This window comes from Hyperolius riggenbachi, chromosome 1, assembly GCF_040937935.1.
Source record: "Hyperolius riggenbachi isolate aHypRig1 chromosome 1, aHypRig1.pri, whole genome shotgun sequence".
In the NCBI taxonomy this organism is placed as follows: Eukaryota; Metazoa; Chordata; class Amphibia; order Anura; family Hyperoliidae; genus Hyperolius; species Hyperolius riggenbachi.
In genome coordinates, this window is record NC_090646.1 from 186,795,520 (window position 1) to 186,811,626 (window position 16,107).

The 16,107-nt window shown below is 45.2% G+C and overlaps 1 protein-coding gene across 4 annotated transcripts in view; it reads left to right on the top strand.

Annotated features, from left to right (window-relative positions):
* LRBA (LPS responsive beige-like anchor protein) overlaps nt 1-16,107 on the top strand; it is a 677,685-nt gene that overhangs the window by 555,078 nt on the left and 106,500 nt on the right. For all 4 annotated transcript variants that reach the window (XM_068279131.1, XM_068279139.1, XM_068279143.1 and 1 more), the window contains one exon: nt 9,389-9,556. In XM_068279131.1, the coding sequence (XP_068135232.1) occupies nt 9,389-9,556 (168 nt within the window). The remainder of the gene's footprint in view (nt 1-9,388; nt 9,557-16,107) is intronic.

Sequence of the window (16,107 nt, forward strand, 5' to 3'; positions counted from 1 at the left end):
CTAGCCAGGGTATCTGGGGAGACGGTGGCTGTCTTAACGCAAACCTAAACTGAAAATAAACTGATGAGCTAATTAATTGTATGTGTAGTGCTAATGGTAAGTGAAACTTTGCTGGAGTCTTGCATTGTTATTTTCAGTTTAAGGGCTGACCTACAATTGAATTCTAAATGCCCATATCTGTGTGGTGTAAAATCTTCATTCAGTTGCAGAACAAAAAAATAATAGCCTTTTGAACTTTCAGCTTGGTTGTGTTATCAAGTGTTTCCACAGCAAAAAAAAAATGTTTTGGCATCTGTTTACTTCTAAGGAGAGCTGCTGATGTTCAACTGCCTTATTTGAATAAAAAAAAATCACTGCATTACTTGTAGTAACAAAAATAAAAAAGGATGTCGAAGTGCAGTAAATGCAGTATTTAGGACACTTCCTCCTTTATAGTCGATTTTGAAAATTTCTAAAGCTGTACGCTAGAACTGCTCCCTGGAATGGATGCCATATATAAATAACTTGAGTAAAATTGACATTCTTACTGCCAAGTCAGTCTCTTACAGTTATGCTCATAAGTTTACATACCCTGACAGAATTAGATTTCTTAACCATTTTTCATAGGATATAAATAACGCTAACACTTTTCTTTCACTCATGGTTAGTGGTTGGCTAATGCCATCTATTGTCAAACAACTGTTCCCCCACCCTTTAGATTGTAAGCCTTTGACAGGTTAGCCCCCCACCCCCAAGTATGTCCTCCTTGATCTTGTAACCTCAGCTATAACACCCATCCCATGGACTAACTTGGACTTGAATTGCTGGGTCTTTGTAAAATTACATGATTATGCATCTTACACCGTTTGCATGGATAACCTTGGGCTATGTTGTACAACTGTTGTTGCTACCTCTGTCTCTTACTCATTGTTTACATTGCATGTATCCCTATATATTGTCCAGTACTGCACAGTATGTTGGAACTTTATAAATACAATAAATAATAATAATGTAGAATACTGATATGACATTACACAAAGGGGTTGCAGTGTTTGCTGGTAAATGTTGTGCTGGTAGCTAGGCAACATTTTACACATGACTAAAAAAAAGGAAATAGATAGATTTTGTGTAAATTATGTAATCCTTTAGGAAACCGGTTGTGTTCACTCAGATGTGTAGATGTCTATTCACACAACCAGTTGACTGTGGTGCAATCTTCAAGTCTGTTTACAGATCTTAGATCACACCTCTTGCCCTGCAAGTCCACTCACATGAAAGGCACGCACTGCAACTCTTGGCAAAGTAAACGAGTCTGGCTGCAATTATATTTATTTCAGAACTGCAGAAGGTGCCCCCTGCCATGCAAACCAGTGCTGATCCTTATTACAAAACCCATGGAGATCGTCTGCAAGGTAAATGTATACAGATCTGCATGAACAAATCCTCAAAGGAGACTTAATAATCTCATCTGAGGTGTTGCATCACCAGTGACTTTCTGCTATATAGATTTCCAGTTGTTAGAAGCTACATTCTTCTCAGAGTTCTATCTACACACTCCCTTGCGCTTTAAACAGCAAGATGTTTTATATTTAGTGTTGACATCTTCTGAAGTACTTTACACGGTATTTCCACTCTAGCATCAGCAAGTTTAGAAATTGGTAGTAATTTGCTTTTACTTTTATTAATTCTGAATCCCAACCACTTTCCTGTGTCTTACAGTATCTGAAAGACTTTAGGAACTTCTGTTAGGGGATCATTCAAAAGAAGCAGGGCATTGTCCGCAAATAAGGCTTGGGTGACCTTGGCTCCCCCTATTTTTATACCCTGCAATTTGGCGCTCAAGATCATCATGACTGGTTCCAATGCCTGATTGAATAATAATTGCTACAAGGGGCATCCTTGCCTTGTTCCCTTTTGTAGAAGAATAGGTTCTGAAATGAAACCACTTGTTACCACTTGTAGAGTACATAACCTTGTCACCAAACTGCCCCTCAGAGGATCTCACAATCTTAAGGCTCATACACGTACCAAAGATCTGTCCAACTATCTGCCACACTCCAGATGACCAACTGATAACAGGTTGTTTGCCAGATCCTACCAGTGGATCAAGCTGACCAACTATCATGCATGTTGGAACGTGTGTACAAGTCTTTTGAAAAACGTTGTTTTTGAATGCGGATGTGTTGTGCAGTTTGTCATTTAGCTTGCAGACATAGTATTTAAGTGAGTTGGTTGTTTAGTTGGTTGGCGTGTGTATGCGTACTTGTCAGGTAAACTTGTTTTGAGGTTGGTTGTGCATTACAGTAAGTTGTATATGAGCCTTTATCCCTACCATAGTTATATGTCCATAGTCATCTTGGGTCAATTTCAAAGGTAAGTCAATTAACTTATCTATGTTTTTTATATGTGGGAGGAAACCAGAATGCCTAAAGGCGCGTACACATGCCGGGTTCCTGCAATCGACGGGTCTCTGCTGACAGTTTGCCTTTGTGTGCAGTACACACAGGCAAACTGTCGCAAGAATGGAAGCCCTGACGGCGGGTCTGACGCCCAGTCATTTGGCGGAATCCGGCGTGTGTACGCACCTTAAAACACTGCAAGGTGAGATTGCTATCCACTATGCCACTGTGCTGCCCAGATGATACAAGATGATACAAGACCAGCAGCAAGCACACACAGAAAGCCTGCTATCAACTGTCTAAACTCTGCTGCTTCAGGTCACAAGCAATTTTTGACAGGATTTTTAGCTGTACAAGCCTCATTTCATGCATAAATGGTAACATCTATACACTGATTAAACTATTTAACGGAATATTTTGAGCCTTGACGGGAGATGGGCTTAAAGCAAAAGTGTTTATATACATTATATTATGTGCATTATATTATATGCATTATATTGGATCACCTGACGTTTGGAATCAGCAGTAGAGGAGCGGACTATGATTTGTACCATCAGGTGAAACCCATTTTTCTACCTTTGCAGTGAAATAAGTTTTTGCCTTTTTCCTCATGAATAAATAACCTCAGACTGTTAAAGCCAGAGCCACCCTGAGAATTTACATCATTTGTATTCCTACTTTGAGCATGATTTTATAGCCTGCAGAGCGCTTCTGAGATCTCTGGTGGTTGTCTCTTATTAAGTAATTATACATGTATTAATTTTTAATAGGATTAAATACCGGCTTTTATGGTTTTAATTTTGTGAGTGTATTTATGTGAACAACTATCTCAGGTAGGCTTTGTTCTTGCTGGATTATTACAAGCTGTAAATTATATCAAGTGTTCCTGTTAATCAAATATACTGGCATATAGATCCCGGTGATACTTGGAGAGGTGGCGCATTGCAAGTACATCATTTATCACCGGCCAGCAATATTTTGTTAACTCTACTCCGTACTTGAATTTAATTTAATTGCCGTTGTCTTTTGTGTACCTTCTATTTTAAATTCTTCATTTAAGATGGTAATTAGAAAAGGATGAAATTAACTTGTCTGGTTTTCCGTTAACACAATTTTTTCCTGCATCTTTCTTAGTGGAGGTCTTGTGCAAAGAGTTTTCCCCCTCCCAATGATAAACAGCCAAACCTGTGTGCCAGGCCGAAGATAGGAAAGTGTTTGATTGAAAGTTCTAATTAAGTGAATCTCAGAAAATTAGCTGAAATTAGCTGTCAGAAAGTCACATTTAAATGAGTGATGGTAGGCTTTGGCAGTAAACATTTAAATGATATAAATTGCCATTTAAGTGTATGGTTTAATGTTTGTCATACATTAATGTGACATCTGACTGTGCTGACAATCAAGCAGCCTGCTGTAATTTGAACATATTTAGGGCTTTTGTTTCTTGTGCCACCCACACATTAAGACAATTGCTATTTTGTGTGTCACTCTTCTGACCATTTTTTTAAAGCATTGTTAGCAAAGAGGTTCATCATTTTTGCTGAGTGGTTATCTATACTTGGTATTGATTATACAATACCATTATCAGCTGTGATGTCAATGGACTTTTGCAAGGGACTATCTATAACATGCTTAGATAGGAACAAAGGAATATATTATATGGGGATACATGTATATATCTTATATGCCTGTACTACATAGGGAAATGCATTATTTCTGATGCAGCAGTTTTAAAGAAAACCAGAGGTGGAATAGTTCAATCTTAATAGGACCCAGAGGCATGTCATGTGCACAATGACATGCCTCTGAGTCTCTCTATTGCCGCCGCTAGGTCCCCCCCCCCCCCCCCCCCCCCCCCCCGGGGTCTGCTGTGTTGTCCTGAAAATATTGCCTGGCTAGCAACTTTACTTCCTGGGTAGCGGCTTGGCTTCCGATTGGAGGAAGCTAGCTGAGGCGGGGATCGGTGGGGGGAGCGTGTCACGGAGGCGGCAATGTGGAGGAGGCTTATTGACAAGCCTCAGTTAAACAGACGGATAGCGACAAGCAGATTGTCACTAGCCTGGCAAAATTTTAGGAGGGCACAGCAGGCCCCCGGGGGAAGGGGGGAAACGGGGGGGGGGGGGGGGGGGGGGACTAACAGCGGCAATAGAGACACATAGGCATGTCATTGTGCACATGACATGCCTCTGGGTCCTATTAGGGTTAAAATATTCCACCTCGGGGTCTTTTTAATCCATGTCTGGATTTCAAATATACGTGTTGTTGTTTTTTATACCTCAGATTTTTACCCTGTTTACTCTGAAAGCCCACAATCCTACACATAACTTCTACCATGTGGTTTGCCTTCTTAAAACAGAAGGTATTTGCGATAATTTAGAATTTAGTGTGTAACTGTGGTTGCCCACAATGCACCACTGCTGAATATGCAAATTTTCTCTTTATGCCCCTAAAGCCAGGCTTACATCCAGAACTGCCTATAGCTTAAAATTTTACAGAGCCACATCAAACCAACATGCAGACATGTTTCGGACTGTTGGTCCTCCTTAGTACATGGCATGGATTGATATGGCTCAATTAGATAGGTCTTGGACCAGAACAACAGAATACCCAAGCAGCTCAGGGTGACCCAAAACTACTAGGAAAGTATAGGGGACCAAAAGAGACTGAAAACCCCTCCTACTAACGGGCTGGCTCCCCTGTTAGCAGTCTCCGACCGATCTGTCAGATACTGCTTTCTTCCGCTCTGGGTGGGCTTTCTCCATACTGCACACGCGTGAGCAACCTCTCTCGCGCACTTGCGTGTGCGCAGCATGGAGCAGCACATCTTTGGGGAGCACTTGAGCTCCTGAAGACTTCTAAAGCCACCCCCAGTGGAAGATTAAAATGGAAGAGCCTGTGGGGGAACGAGAAGATGAGGAGAGGAACAGGAAGGCTCTGTAAGTACCCAGAGCATTCCCTCTCCTTAGGTATGTATCTGGGTTTTTTTTTTATTTAATTATCATTTCAGATTCACTTTGTTAGTGATTTGCCCAGAACGTTCCTGCAATACTGGAGCTCAAGGCAATGTTATTTGATATATTACTTTTAGTACCTGCACTAGGCAACATTATCATACAGTTTACAAATACAACAATAAGCCTGCTTTTTACCTGGGTTGTCCAGTTAATTTCTGAGCCAACTTGCATGTGAGTAGGAGTCTCTGGCGAGGCACTGTTTGCAGCCATAGCGAACTGGTATATTGAGTTGGATCACTCCCCCCCCCCCCCCCCTTTTCCCAATTTCCCATAGTCCTGGAGGACTATGAGAAATTGCACACAAGAAAGGGCACACCCTGGATCTTATATTTCATTGTGGACTTTTGATATCACACATGGATATAAACCCAGTGGTATGGTCAGACCACCACACCATCCACTTCTCTCTGACAGCACCAGCGATAAAACACAGAGGGAAAGAACTCATAAAATACCGTTCTCTGAAAGATGTCTCACCCCAGTACGTTCAGAATATCCTCAACTTCGACGCATTAACCAATCATTGCGCAGACCCAGACTCCATGGTCCTGATGTACAACCATGCAGTGTCATCTGCCTATGACGCCCTTGCTCCAGTTCGCATTAAACGGTCTACACCACTTCACCATGCACGGTGGTTTGACAGCTCACTAAAGGACCTAAAGAAAGAAGTGCGCAGACTAGAAAGGAAGTGGCGTAAATCTCAGAATTGAAAAGATAAACACACCCTTGTCTCTCACCTGGAAAGCTACCAAAATGCGATCACCAAGAAAAAATCCTCCTACCTATCACAGGAGATCGCAAAGGCCGCCAACAGACCAGACCAGCTATTCCGCACAGTTGATAGACTATGTAACCCATCCTGCCTAAAGCCTACTATAACTCCCTCAAAGGAGCTATGTGAGAAATTTGCGTGCTACTTTGTTGACAAAGTATCCTCTATTCGGTCTCTCATTCAGTCCACAGCACCCAAGACTAATGCAACTCCTGGAAATAGCTGCAAAAACAACCTAACACCCTGGACTGACTTCAAAAGTATTAGTGAGGAAGAGATCTCAGACATCCTCCGCCAGACAACCTGCGACCTGGACCCTGGACCAACTTAACATATGCTGAAATGTCCTGGCCTGCTTGGCCCAGCATTTCACAAAATAGTAAATTGCTCTCTGCAAGCAGGGAGGTTTCCTACCTCTTTAAAAGAAGGAATCATCAAGCCCCTTCTTAAAAAACCTTCCATGGATTGCAATGAGCAGCTACAGACCTGTCTCCAACCTCCCCTTCTTAGGTAAAGTTATTGAAAAGGCTGTCTATCTGCTACTTGAAACCAGGCTGTCAGTAAGCAACATCCTGGACCCTCTACAATCTGGCTTTAAGAAACACCACAGCTGTGAAACAGCCCTCATCCAAGTCTGCAACAACCTGCTCATGGCAAGGGACAGAGGGGAATGCTCCATCCTAATCCTGTTGGATCTCTCAGCGGCTTTTGATACAGTTGACCATGAAATCCTGCTTAACAGACTGCAGGAGTACTGTGGCATCAGTGGATCAGTCCTCCAGTGGTTCAGATCATTCCTGACTGACAGAACACAGAGAGTATCCCTAGGACCTATAATGTCCAAACCTGCACCTCTACAATTCGGAGTGCCACAAGGATCAATCCTATCCCCTCTGCTGTTTGCAATCTACATGTTGCCACTCGGTACACTTCTCCAACGACATGGCCTGACGTACCACTGCTACGCCGATGACACACAGCTATACCTGTCCTTCAAACCTGGTGGAACAGACCCTACTCCAAAAATAAACTCTTGCTTAGCTGAGCTACAGGCATGGATGAATGATAACTGGTTGAAACTGAATGCTGACAAAACTGAGGTCCTCTTTGTCCAAAGCCAGTGCTCGCCATCAAAACAGCTCTATCCTAAAGCAACACCAATCAGGATTGGGAATTCGGACATAAACAGCTCCAACCTTGTGCGCAGCCTTGGCGTACTAATCAATGGGGATTTAAGTTTCAGAAACCAAATTTCATCTGTAGTTAAATCTTCCTACTTTCATCTGAAGAACATTGCAAAGATTAAACATCTGATTCCCCCAGAGGATCTTCCAACCCTAGTCCACGCCTTCATCACATCACGGCTGGACTACTGCAATGCCCTTTATGCTGGCCTCCCCAAAAAGGACCTACGTCGCCTGCAATTAGTGCAGAATGCTGCTACCAGATTGCTAACAAACCAGCCTCGCCACTGTCACATTACACCGATACTTCGCTCACTGCACTGGCTACCAGTAGAATGGAGAATACTCTTCAAGATTGGACTGCTGACATTCAAATCCCTGCACAATCTTGGCCCGGGATACATGAAGGACTTGCTGAAGCTGCACCACACCTCTCACAACCTCAGATCAGCTAGTTCTATAAACTTGGCCACTCCCAGAGTGCACCTCAAAAAATCTGGAGATAGAGCCTTCTGTCATGCTGCCCCTACTCTTTGGAACTCCCTGCCACACCCAGTAAAGACAGCACCAACCCTGGAGCTATTCAAATCCAGACTGAAAAGCCACCTGTTTAGCCTGGCATTTCCGGACTTATAAAATTCTTCCTCTGTACCACAATGGTCTGAGCCATGCTTATGCGCTTTGAGTCCTATGGGAGAAAAGCGCTCTACAAATGTTATTTGTTGTTGTTGTTGTTGTAGTGTAATAATACTGCTTTTTCCACAGGGGTTAACATTCAGCACTACAGAAAGTTTCCAAGTGTAAGGCAGGTAATTTGGGCACAACACCACGCCTAGTAATTTGGGAACTGCCACATACCGCAGTGTTAATTGCAGCTACAGCTGTGCCCAATGTATAATTTGTGTGCCAGGCATAGCCAAAGCCCAAATTATGTTAAAATGGCACAGGTAGTGTTAGACATAGGGTTTACATTAGGGCTAGATTTAGGTGTAGTTAGGGGGGAAATTTCTGTTAGGAGGAGGTAAAAGCTTTATTAGAATTAAAACACCAATGTGGGTTTAAAAGGATTATTACAACAATCAAAACATTATTACAAATAATGAAAATGTCAGATTTACTGTTTAAAGAGAACCCGATGTGGGTTCTAAGAATGCTATCAGCACACAGAGGCTGGGTCTGCATATAATACCCAGCCTCTGTTGCTATACTGCTTCCCCCCCCAGACCCCCCCTGCGCTCTGCTTGCCCCCCATAAATCAAACGTCGCGCTAGCGTCACACAGCATGCCACAGCCGGCTTTTTTATTGGCAGTGTCAGTCTCGCGGCTCCCCCGCCTCCTTCATAGCGCCACGCCTGCGTCCCTTCCCTCCCCACTGATTGGAGGGAGATTCACTGAACTACATACAAGCATGCACCCATACTATATACCAACCAGTAGCGTCTATACCTCCTAAAGTGACATCAGTGCCCCCCTCCCCCCCCAAAAAAAGTACAACCAATGTGCAATACTGTACAAAGTACTTAAAATAAGACCCTTTAACCACCACCCTAATACATATGAACAATTGCAACACACCATCTAGCATATGCAACAGTTCTCAAACCATCTACAATACCAGCTGATGTATTGGTTTAAGATTATAGGCAGTAATGCGATATTCTACTAGCGGCTTTACCCTGTGCCTAAATTTACCCCGTGTCCTATTTACATGTAGGCTTCCGGGCTGTTAGTGAGGAGATCTATTCAGCTGGCCACACCACATAGTGATGGTGCTTAGTCATTGTATCACTTGTAAGTGAACAGTCCGTTTTAATGAACTTGGTGTGCAGTAAGCTGTGGTAGCTGGCCATAACCTATGCACAGGGTAACACAGATTGATGCTTTGATTTTTAATCAACCCCATTATCTCTTAAGACTAATAGGTTTATTTTATGCTCTTCTTCCTCTTATATACAGTAAATGTATTTTATACAAAATAGAAAGAGAAATGTACCTTCTATAACTTGGACTGTTATTAAGCATTGTCTGTTTTTGTTGCAGGCCTTGGAAAGCGAGTTTGTATCCTGCCAGCTTCACCAGTGGATTGACCTTCTATTTGGCTACAAGCAGCAGGGTCCAGAAGCTGTTCGAGCTCTAAATGTCTTCTACTACGTGACTTATGAGGGAACGGTCAATCTCAGCTCCATAACAGACCCAGTCCTGAGAGAGGTATGTTCCTCCTTGATGTTTTTTCTTTACATTTAATAAAATAACATCAATCAAAAGTGACATATGGTAGCTGGCATTGTTTTTCGCCAAAAACAATGCTAGCCATGTTGAGTTTGATCTCCTGATATTCATCTGTGTGCTCTGGTTTCCTCTACAATCTGTAAATCTCCTTACCATGGTATCAATATTAGATTATGAGCCCTGCCAAAGTACAATGAGGTGGATATTTTCTTTATTGCTCTTGGTAAGATATGCAAGCATTTAATAAATGTTTAAATGTTTAATAATTTTGTGTTTAGCAATAGTTCAGCAGTGTGTTCTCAAACTCTCTAATAACAGATACTAGTAGCGTACCTGGGGAATTTGACACCCGGTGCTGATTATTTACAGACATCCCCCAGGTGCCCCCCCCCCCCCCCCCCCCAAAAAAAAAAGTGAGTGTGTTGACAAGTTGGGGTGCCGAGCATGCAATCAAGAGAATCTAAATTGCCTGGAGCTTGCTTCTCTGCTCACTACAGAAGTCGGCTGTCAGCACCTGTATCACTGGCTTCTGCAACAGCAGACTGCTATGCATTTTTGATTAATTACTCTGATCAGGATAAATAATCAATAGTCTAGGGTACTCTGGTATTACAGCAGCCAGTGCACATGGCTACTAATGACAGGCAACTTCTCAACCATTAAACACGTCCTGCCACCTCTCTGCTAATGCAGCACAGCAATCATTCTCACCACTCACCCTGCCACTCACATTCACTCACTGCAGGCTGTGTGTAGAGAGCAGGGAGACACATTGCCCACAGGACAGGAAGGGGGAGGGGTTGCTACATCTAGTGCTGGAAGTAGTACAGTCCCCTTCACTGCCTGCTGATATTTTTCGGAAAATTGCTCAAACTATGAAAAAAGGTCTCAGATGGAAGAACACAGTGACTGTGCACCACAGCGACACTACTAGCCATGGCTACACCCAGTGCTGTGAGCACATGTAGCCTTATGGTAGGTACGCCACTGACAAGTACACTTCACCTCAACAGCCATTTTGTTTAAAATATCCCATATACAAATTGACAGATTTAAGTTTTTAGACTAATATAGTTTTTACACTCTGAGTTTGATGAACGTAACATCAGTGATATTGCAGTGCACAGAAAGCGAATGGCAAGATTACCCTTACTTCTGCCAGTAAGTACCGTGAGTTACGCTATTAGCACAACCCGCGGTACTAGAGTAGCCTGACTGTTGCTATGGTGTAACACGTTACTAACGAGCATTGCCATTAGTTACACAGTTACCAAAGTAACAGTTGCGCTACTCAAGTACCAGGGGTCACGCTAATAGCATAATTCATGGTACTTAGTGTCCAGGAGTAAGGGTACCAGGGGCGTCGCTAGCCCTGTTTTAGGGGGGCACGTGCCCCCAATCTTTCCTGGGGTGCCACGGATCTCCGCCCGGCCGCCCCCTCTGTCAAGACTCAGCGGCTCCCTCCAGCCGCCGCGTCACTGACAGTCTCAGACCTCAGGATCAGGCGGCGAGCCCGCGACCAATCGTGCGGGCGCTAGGACCCAGCGCCCGCACTGATATGCGGAAGTGACATCACTTCCGCATATCGAGCGGGTGCGTCCAGCGCCCGCTCGTACATCTGGTCGGGTCGCCGCTGATCCTGAGGTCTGCTGAGAGGTAGGGGGGGAGCGGCGGCGGCTAGAGGGGGGGGGGGCCCTCCCTGTCACTCACTCACTCACTCACTCCCTAAAGGGGCTCCCTGTCACTCACTCACTGCCTAAAGGGGCTACCTGTCACTCACTCACTCCCTAAAGGGGCTCCCCTGGCACTCACTCCCTAAAGGGGCTCCCTGGCACTCACTCACTCCCTAAAGGGGCTCCCTGGCACGCACTCACTCCCTAAAGGGGCTCCCTGGCACTCACTCACTCCCTAAAGGGGCTCCCTGGCACTCACTCACTCCCTAAAGGGGCTTCCTGGCACGCACCCACTCCCTAAAGGGGCTCCCTGGCACGCACTCACTCCCTAAAGGGGCTCCCTGTCACTCACTCACTCCCTAAAGGGGCTCCCTGGTACGCACCCACTCCCTAAAGGGGCTCCCTGGCACGCACCCACTCCCTAAAGGGGCTCCCTGGCACGCACCCACTCCCTAAAGGGGCTCCCTGGCACGCACCCACTCCCTAAAGGGGCTCCCTGGCACGCACCCACTCCCTAAAGGGCCTCCCTGTCACTCACTCACTCCCTAAAGGGGCTCCCTGGCACGCACTCACTCCCTAAAGGGGCTCCCTGGCACTCACTCACTTCCTAAAGGGGCTCCCTGGCACTCACTCACTCCCTAAAGGGGCTCCCTGTCACTCACTCCCTAAAGGGGCTCCCTGGCACGCACCCACTCCCTAAAGGGGCTCCCTGGCACGCACTCACTCCCTAAAGGGGCTCCCTGGCACGCACTCACTCCCTAAAGGGGCTCCCTGTCACTCACTCACTCCCTAAAGGGGCTCCCTGGCACGCACCCACTCCCTAAAGGGGCTCCCTGGCACGCACCCACTCCCTAAAGGGGCTCCCTGGCACGCACTCACTCCCTAAAGGGGCTCCCTGGCACGCACTCACTCCCTAAAGGGCCTCCCTGTCACTCACTCACTCCCTAAAGGGCCTCCCTGTCACTCACTCACTCCCTAAAGGGGCTCCCTGGCACGCACTCCCTAAAGGGCCTCCCTGTCACTCACTCCCTAAAGGGCCTCCCTGTCACTCACTCACTCACTCCCTAAAGGGGCTCCCTGTCACTCACTCACTCCCTAAAGGGGCTCCCTGTCACTCACTCACTGCCTAAAGGGGCTTCCTATCACTCACTCACTGCCTAAAGGGGCTCCCTGGCACTCACTCACTGCCTAAAGGGGCTTCCTGTCACTCACTCACTGCCTAAAGGGGCTCCCTGGCACTCACTCACTACCTAAAGGTGCTCCCTGTCACTCACTATCGGGGTCCCTGTCACTCACTACCTAACTGGAGGCGCCTGTCACTCACTAGCTAACCTGGGGGTCCCTGTCACTCACTACCTAACTTGGGGGGGCTACCATATTAAGGGGGCATTCTGCCTATTTATGTGAAATGCTGTCTATTTATGTGCCTCATGACTGCTGAATGTGTCTTGTTGGGAGCCTTATGATTTGTTGGGGGCCTCATGATTGCTGAATTTGTCTTGTTGGGGGCCTCATGATTTGTTGGGGGCCTCATGATTGCTGAATTTGTCTTGTTGGGGGCCTCATGATTGCTGAATTTGTCTTGTTGGGGGCCTCATGATTTGTTGGAGGCCTCATGATTGCTGAATTTGTCTTGTTGGGGGCCTCCTGATTTGTTGGGGGCCTCATGATTGCTGAATATGTCTTGTTGGGGGTCACATGATTGCTAACTGCGAGACTATGGGAAAAGCTGAATCCTTATCATATGAGACAATAGCATTAAACCTACTTTTTTAGCGTTTTAAAACAGAAAATAAAACTGGGAGGTTCTAAAAAATTGAATACATTTTTCAGGAGTAGGATGGATGAAATTGTTTATCTTCACAGTTTATTTTCAACTTGGATTTTCCATAATGTTCATGTATGAGTTAAAACGTTTGTACAGTATTTAGTTTAAATTGCTGTTGCCACTTTGCGATAGATACCGGTAAGTGACTTTTGGGTTGCAGTTTGGGCACTCGGCCTCCAAAAGGTTCGCCACCACTGTCCTAATCTGATGTCCCACCATTGCTAGGTTCATGTAAATTTGTCTCCACCCGTTACCACACCTATATTCTGGTCCATGGCCCACCCATTTTTTGGTGCGGCGCGATAAGCACGCCGCACAACGTGATCGTCATATTTTTGGCACGCAAGCTGCAGTGTGCTGAATTCTGCTGCCTACAGTATGTACAGTATACGCTGTTCTCTAGTGCTTGCACTGTGTGCTGATTTACCTCCAGTGTGTACAGTGTAAGGTGTTACTCTGTGCCTTTATTGATTGTAAACGAGCTGTATTGTATGCTGATCCCTGCTACTTTCAGTATGTACAGTATTAGCTGTAAAGCCTGGTACACACATACAATTTTGATTAGCCAATTTTAGCTCTGTTCATAAAATTCATTGTCTGTTGGCCCACTTACTGCACGGGGGTGGGAAATTGGGGGTCAGTGATTGACCAATCAAAATTGTATGTGCGTATACATCTTTGATCTATGCCTATACTGATTGTAAATGATCGAAATAAAGGACAGGGGGCTCCGTCCAATACTTCGATGGGCAGGCCCGTTATCCGTAGCTTACACCGCTGCTAAGTTCATGTACATTTGGCCCCACCCATGGCCACGCCCACTCACCGCATGGCCACGCCCATTTTTTGCCGCTGCGCGCGCCGCATGTACCTCCCCGCCTGGTGCCCACAGGTGCCACTGATCTCCAAGGACCCTAGAAACGCCCCTGAAGGGTACTATTGCCGTGTGCTGTCTGTGCACTGCAATATAACTGCTGCTACGTTCATCAAGCCTTATGGGCCTGATCCAATTCACTTTTTCTCCTAAGTTTTCTCCTAGGCCGTATTTTCACATCTTAAAGAGGAACTGTAACGCCAAAACGGCCCCTGGGGGGTACTCACCTCGGGTGGGGGAAGCCTCAGGATCCTAATGAGGCTTCCCACGCCGTCCTGCGTCCCTCGGGGGTCTCGCTGTAGCCCTCCGTGCAGTCCGGGCAGCGGTGACGTCATTATTTACCTTCCTGGCTCCTGCGCAGGCGCTCTGATGCCTCTCGGCGCCGAAGTAGGCGGAAATACCCGATCGCCGTCGGGTCTGCTCTACTGCGCAGGCGCAAGTTTCCGGCGCCTGCGCAGTAGAGCGGACCCGACGGAGATCGGGTATTTCCGTCTATTTCCGTGCCGAAAGTCGCCACAGCGCCCCCGCTGGAGCCAGCAAAGGTAAATATTGAACTGACAGTCGGCACAGTCGCCGGCTGTTCGGAGGGCTGCGGCGAGACCCCCGTGGGACAGAGGACGGCGTGGGAAGCCTCATTAGGATCCGGAGGCTTCCCCCACCCGAGGTGAGTACCCCCCAGGGGAGGTTTTTGTTGTTACAGAGTCTCTTTAACAATAAAATGCTTTTAAAGCCACCCGCAAGCAAGAAAGACAGTACTTTTTCACCTATTTTTTTTGGTACTTTTTCAATTTGAGAGCGCTGAAAAGGTATTATAAAAAGATGATAAAGTATCTCCTAAGAGGAAAAGTGAAATGGATCGTGCCCTGTAAATGACACTTTTTTTTTTTTATTTTTATTTCTTTTTATTTATGTTATAATTTTCTGCCTGATTTTTACATTTAAGCAACATCCTATGTAGTGTTTTATGACAGACTTTTTTTTCCCCTCTAAATGATTTTTCACATTAGAAGCTAAAGGTTTATTTAAATCCCAACACAACTCCAGAACACTGCTGGGCCATTAATCTATAGTCTGTGTATAAACAACATCTGTCTTTATAGCATTGTTAACATTAGCTAAATGCTGTAGGAAATATGCTACACAGTTTTGTTCTGCAGGTGCTTGACTGATCTTTGTTATGAATTTAACAGAAAGTAGAAATAAATGATATCTGCGTGTTTTACAACTATTGCTGGTGACATTACTAAAAAACAAATGCATATACTGTGTATATGTTTATACTTGTAACATTTACATATGCTTTTGAGTATATACCTTTATGTATACCTACATCTACATGGTTGTCATACTTGGTAGACCATGAAAGCAAAACAAAGACGCTCAATGCCCATTTATACTGTGCACATTCTGGATCGTTTCCCAGAAAGTATGCATTTTACCATCTACTGTTAGCAGTAACTATTGAACCAGTATGCCTAGATCCTTCCAAACTAGTTGTCAATCCATGTCCAAATAAGAGTTGGCATCACTTAGTGTGTCATGAAAAAGTTTGATACGCTTCATTGTAAAAAATAAAATATAGTCATTTTATGAATGCGTACAAATTACAGTAAGCATACAGTTTTGCATCTTACAAGCATGTGAGACAATTTCAAATGAGCACCATCGGGAGGGTTCTGTGTGTGAGTAGGGAGAGGTTAGGTCATAGTAAAATATTGATGTATACTATTGATATTTTACGATGTCAATGAAGTAGTAGAATTTCTGTAAATTTACTGATATTCTATTAGCGCTATCCTGTGCCATTTAATAGGGACACTATGTGGTGAAAATAAAAAAAAAATTGGACTTACCCGGGGCTTCCTCCAGTTATTCCCCCTCGGAACTTGCCAGGTCCACCCGGCATCCTCTTCTGCTCACTCTTGATCCTGCAAACTGCTTCAGTATACTGCAACTTATAGTGAAGTTGCATATGCGGACTCCTGCTGCACGTCATTACCCCGGTCGCCGAAAGCATCCAGCGCATGCGTGATTCTCTAAAGACTGAACCACATATGCGCAAGATGCTTACGTCGACCAGCGTGATGATGCGACTGGCACACAGTGGGGGCCCTCTGATTACTGGAGCCGGGGGACCAAGAGCGAGCATAAAAGG